Source organism: Homalodisca vitripennis, chromosome 4 (assembly GCF_021130785.1).
Source record: "Homalodisca vitripennis isolate AUS2020 chromosome 4, UT_GWSS_2.1, whole genome shotgun sequence".
Lineage (NCBI taxonomy): Eukaryota > Metazoa > Arthropoda > Insecta > Hemiptera > Cicadellidae > Homalodisca > Homalodisca vitripennis.
In genome coordinates this window covers 110,056,017-110,062,100 of record NC_060210.1, presented here as the reverse complement: position 1 = coordinate 110,062,100, position 6,084 = coordinate 110,056,017, and the positions used below count along the sequence as shown (strand labels likewise).

Genomic DNA, 6,084 nt, shown 5'->3' with positions numbered 1-6,084 from the left:
GTAATAACCTTGTGTTGATTACTTACAGTATATATATACACGCTCATGAAAAAGTTACTATGACAATAGTGAAAAAGAACAAAACTTTGCTTCCCCTTTAATACAACAAGTTTTACACCTATTGACTCCACAATGTTATTTGTTATAAAGAAAATAATGGATCACATTACATTTAAATTGTAAACAGCATACAGTATCATTTCCTTACATTTAAAATGTCAAAACTCGATTCAAGCTATGAATTCAAATAGACTAACTGTTGAACAGTGCGTAAATATAGAACTGGTGTCGACAATAACATTGAAACAAGAACTGTGAACGACAACACTGACATGTCTATTTGAGCAAATATTTATACTGGGGCGACAGACAGGTAGTGGGAGGGGGGAGGGGAGGGTGAGAGCAAAATTTTGGCACAGTCTCAGCGGTACCCTCTCAGTTAGACTATCTCTCTTCAAACAAATAAAATATATCATTAAAACATTTAAAATATATAGCAACAAACGGTTAACACAGACTGTTTTATGGTTAACTCATGTTCATTTTATTATAAAGAAATTTATATTAATATTACAATTTAATCTTCAAAATAATTAATAGCTTAGTATATCCTAGACAACAAAAACTTTTGCCTAGGAAAATCGCTTCATCCTCTTGTATTTCAAAAATATTAACAGAATCTATTACTTTTTAAATGTTGAAATGTTTTTAAAACATTTTCACACACAATCTAAAACAAATTACTCTATTAATTTTAAGTAATCAATCAGTATTGACAACTACATTAAAATATACAGTTTACCTCTAAGTGAGATTGTTTATCAGCGCCCAATTTGGAGTTTTCTGTCATATTTACAGAAAAATAAAGTAATGTTTAAGTTTTAAAGAAACTCAAATGGTAATTAGTGAATTCAAGAAGAAATCAGTAAAACATATAAAACACAACTTGATTACAAATAACAAAACATGAAATAACAATAATAAAGAATGTAATCAAATATTCAACAGTTAAAACAGCATAATATGTAGAAAAATATATCTATGGAACAGCAACCCGACACAACAACCAGCCAGGGACCCAGTCACAGATAAAAATCAGCAAGAATGTAAAAAATATAACCTCCTATTTTTTATTTATAAATAAGGGTATTCAACATTGAGAACATAAGCTGTAAATTACTTAAATATATATTTATTGCTTATATGATTTTTGAATCAATTTGTTAGAATTCAATATTCTCATTGTTATGTTGAAATCCCTAAAAAGTTTAATTGCACCATTTCAATAAAACTGTTAAACCTTATACGGCCAGTACTGCCGCCTCACTGTCCTAGTTAGATCAGTGTTAACTACCAGAGTATTAATGTACCTTTCTAGCTACAGTGTGTCACAACGTTAATCCTTATACAACCGGCACTTCAGCTGTGTGAATCACAAACAACCGAACGTATTATATCATAAGGTATCTCCCCTAAACATTTCAGCCACAATCTTTGTGAATTTACTGATACTACATCAATGTTAAATACTAACTTTAATTTAATCAGAAAAATTATAAACTGAAATTAGCTATTTGTTTGTTTAAACTCAATATTTAGTCTTGTTATTTAGAATTGATTATCGTTCTATTTTAGACAAGAAGAGTGTGATTAATACAAAGTACACTTTGTAATATAAATTCGTATATGCTATAACAACAAAATATATCTATCATGAAAAATATGTATTAAATTTGGCACTATATCATTTAAGTATGTAGATATACTTAAGTTTTTTTCAATTATCTGACAGTTCACTAAAATATTCTTTTACTATTTTAGCTACTCTTCTAAACAAAAAATAAAATAAACAGTAAAAATATTGAATTGGGTTCAAATTATCTTAGTTTCCTTCAATAAACTTCTTTCAAACTACTTTGCCCTATATTTAATTATGCATTCAATAAAATTTTAAAAATAGTCAAATAAAGTATTCAGATGTATAAATAATAGAAGGTTTTTAATTAAGACGTGCATCATCATTACATTATTATTTGTGGTATATCATTTATTAAGATGAAATTATAAACTTTTTGGTTTAAAATATGACTTGAAATAGATTTTTTGTGTTTACTGTTCACTTTCTAGAGCATTTTTAATAGGATAAAACAATAAACATTATTCTTACACTAAGGCATTACACAACCTCCAAAATGAAGTCAAATTAATTAGTAAAATATTACAATTAGTACATCATTAGTTCAATTTTAATCTCATATTATAAATATTTCCATAAAATGTTTTAATAATTTCATTGATTTTATAGATTATAGAATACATTTTTTAATTAAATTCAAACCATACATATATACAAGTTTAGTGCTGTAGAAAGCACAAGATTTAAAGGTTAAGAATTGCAATGAAAATTGATACAATAAATGTATTTTTGGATTTTTAAAATTAATTTTAATTCCCAATTTCACTTAATGACAATGTACTTAATAAATCTTAATCACAATTGCAAGAAAATAAATCATTAATTTATATTTGTCTTATATATAATTTAAACCATTTAGACGAGAAGTTGACAACACATTTGAAGTTGTATCACTGAATGTATATCCAATCATCTTGGCTATATGATGCATGTATGTATATGTAGGATTGTACAGAGAGTCTGAAGCCTCATTAAAGAAAGTTTACTGTACTCAAATGGGTTATATTTTGAAAAAATAGGTTTGACAGTAATACGCAGGTAATATGAAGCAGCATATGATTTATAACTAACTAGACGTGTTGCATTTATAAATATGAAAACCTGGCCCTAAAACTATGACTGGGGAAAATTCTGTAATCTAACATATTTTTAATACCTGGTTCTGATTTGTATTGTTTTAGTATAAAACCATATCACACTGATCTATTTCAAAGAGCACTATTTTCAAATTTTAACTTCCAACTCTTAATTTCATCGAGTAAAAAACTGTTGTAGTGTGGAAGCTGTATTCTAATCACTATTCTATTTCATTTGTTATTATTTATCTAATAAATACATAAAGGGATGGAGCTTTCAAAACAAAACATAAACCGGCTGTTTTAAAACACAAGCCTACATAATATTTTTCAAAAAAACAAAAACTGGCAGTATCGCCTCCCAACGAGTGATGGAGGTTTAAGGGCTATATCTGACTAGACGGTCACAGTATATCTGTCTCGTAGATCTTGCTGGTAGTGGACGTGTTAGTTGAGGCTGCCGTAGTGGTAGCCGTACTAGATTCGGGTGTAGCACTGGCTGTTGTGTTGGGAGCCAAATGTGACAGTGATCCTGATATCGGAGCTGCCGCACTCAATCCTAATCCCCATTTTGGCTAAAAGATTACTCTCGCTACCGGTTTTCTTGAGTTGCAAGAGGTCAGGAGGTGGAGCTCTCTGCAGCTGCTGGAGACGAGTGTACTGCTCCTGCAATGCCCTCTGTTTCCTCAACAGCTCCTGGTGTCTTAACTCCAAGATCTCTTGCCGAGACTGTTGGTGGATACCTTCTTGAGAGTTAACGCTTTCACAACTCGAAGAATTAGAGGCTAACGGTGGATCTTTGGTGTTATCCTTAAGGCTGGATCGCCCTGGAGCATTTCTTCTGAGAGGACTTCCGGTGGGTCCACGAGGAGGGATGGAGGGTCCTGTGGGGGAGGACAGGGGCGAGCGTGAACTCGTTCTGGGAGGTGGAGGGGGAGGAACTCTTTTACTCAATAGGTCTGCGCCTCTCTCAGGCACTGGGGGCTTGCCCCCCTCACTGGAAGGGTACGAATGCAATCTCCGTAGAGTAGAGGTGTTTGCAGCGGGTGGCTTGGCGAAGGTCTGCAATTCGTCTAGCAGAGCGTCGAGCGCGTTCTCCGGACGGGCGGAGTCGCCCCTTCCACTGGAGGAGTTGCCCCCACTCCCCCCGCTCGCCCCCATGACATCCCCCGTTCCAGTGGTCTATAACAATACAAAAAAGGTGTTAGAAATTTTATTTTAGCATTTAAAAATTTAATTAGGAATTTATAAAGGCAGGTTAATAGTTAATTCTTAACCATTGTAGTTTTTTATTATATCAGGAGAACTTCCGTACTTGAATTTACATAATCCTTGTCAGGTGATGGATGGTGTTTTCTTGTTTGATTACTAATCTAATAATTAATTATAACATAACTCCATATAAACAAGAGAATGTGTAAAAAAAAAAATTATTTGGCTCTCCACTACAAATGGATTTTTACTTATTTCTAAAAGTATCACTACTAAACCTTTAGTGCTTAGAAATTTAGAAATTTGAAGGTTTGGTGATGAATAAAATTATTGTTCATTAGTATAAATAGAGTTTAATTGTATCAGTTATCATTCACAACAATTTGTTTTCAACTCTCTTTAATTTAATAATTTTTATTATAAATCACATAAAACACACTTTTTCCAGCTAAAATGATTAGCCTCATAAATTTAAGAGTAATAAATCTGAGAAAACAACCTTTTCTAGCTTGCTAACCATTTCCTAAAACCCGTGAAATGAATTAATATAAGTATGTACATGCTTCTATTATATTTTATAAAGCTTTTGAATTATAACAAAATTATCAGCACTAAATGTGAATAACAAAACAAGGAAATTAGGGTTTCAGTAAAACTTTTCATAATTATTACAAAACTATCAGCACTAAAAATAATGTGAATAACAAAACAAGGAAATTAGGGTTTCAGCAAAACTTTTCACAGTTATTACAAAACTATCAGCACTAAAAGTAATGTGAATAACCAAACATGAAAATTAGGGTTTCAGTAAAACTTTTCACAATAACTATGGATATAATGATTACTTGATTGACAAGTGATGTTTCAACTAAAGTCTAAAGCAGAAAAAAACTGTGGTTAAATTTTCTACATAGCACTATCAAACAATAATATTACCTCATGATACTGTACAATCATGCACAATATTGTAGCAATTTACCAAGTAACACATTACCCTGCCATATAAAGGGACAATAGCATTAATTTAGCAAAATTAAATATTTCATGCAAAAAAACATAGAAGCATACAAATTTGAGTTAATCCAAACCTGGTAACTGCAGCGATTTAACCAATTATAATGAAGAAAGAGTCCACTATTTGATGACATTTATTGTATAAAATATAATCATGTTCTTTTTTATATATGTACAAATAAAAAAAAACAATTTTACAATGTTCAAAGATTAAGGTCAAAGTAACAACACAATACTTAGCATAGATTAATGACTTATGTACCACAAATGAAATCAGTAAGTACTGTATGTATTAGCACAATATATACAGATGCTTTATTGGAGTTGGCTGTTTTGGTTGCCATGGTTTTGGAATCTGAGAAGAACATTTTAGACTTACTATTTCCATCTTAGGATATGACAATGCTACACAACAATTTGTACTATCTTTTAAAATTTTACTCATATATTTGAAGGATGGTCGGTAAGATAAATGTTAAAATGTTGTTTAAGGTAAATGTGTGTTTATATGTGACAAAAGTTAATATATTTTGTCACATATTGTTAAGAATTTAACAAAGATTTACATGTTCTGAAGTTAGTAAGCTATTTCTATATGTAAATCATTATTTGCATTTAAATGGTGAATAGGAGAGGCAATGAAAACAGGACTGTTGAGTGACATTAAATTTAGTCACAAAAGTATCAACAAAATCTTAGTGCCCTACTAAAAGCCATTCAATAAAAGACTTATTGCAGTCATGTAGGTCAGGTGTGTGACAAATATACAGATGTGTCACAATGCTTTTAACTCCCATTTGGATATTATATATATATATATATATATATATATATATATATATATATATATATACTTTTCCCAATACCAGTTCTATTTATGGATACATTCTTAAAATTCCTATTCAGCAATAACGTTTAGCCAGTTCAATATCTCTATAACTCATTCCGTTAAGTCAAAGTCCACTCTTTTAAGGTTTTCTTCAGTATTGAAACTAGGAAAATGTTGCAAGGACCAGGTGTAACGACTTGAGGTCTTAAAGGGGAATTGTTGAGGTAAATGAAGATAATTGGAATATTTTTTGTACA

General features: G+C 30.9%; 1 protein-coding gene across 1 annotated transcript in view; it reads right to left on the bottom strand.

The window, feature by feature from the left end:
• Nucleotides 1-358: 358 nt before the first annotated feature.
• LOC124359950 (coiled-coil domain-containing protein AGAP005037) overlaps nt 359-6,084 on the bottom strand; it is a 560,570-nt gene continuing 554,844 nt past the window's right edge. The window contains 2 exon segments of the mRNA XM_046813142.1: nt 359-3,326; nt 3,328-3,954. Coding sequence (XP_046669098.1) covers nt 3,177-3,326; nt 3,328-3,954 — 777 coding nt within the window. The 3' untranslated portion in view covers nt 359-3,176.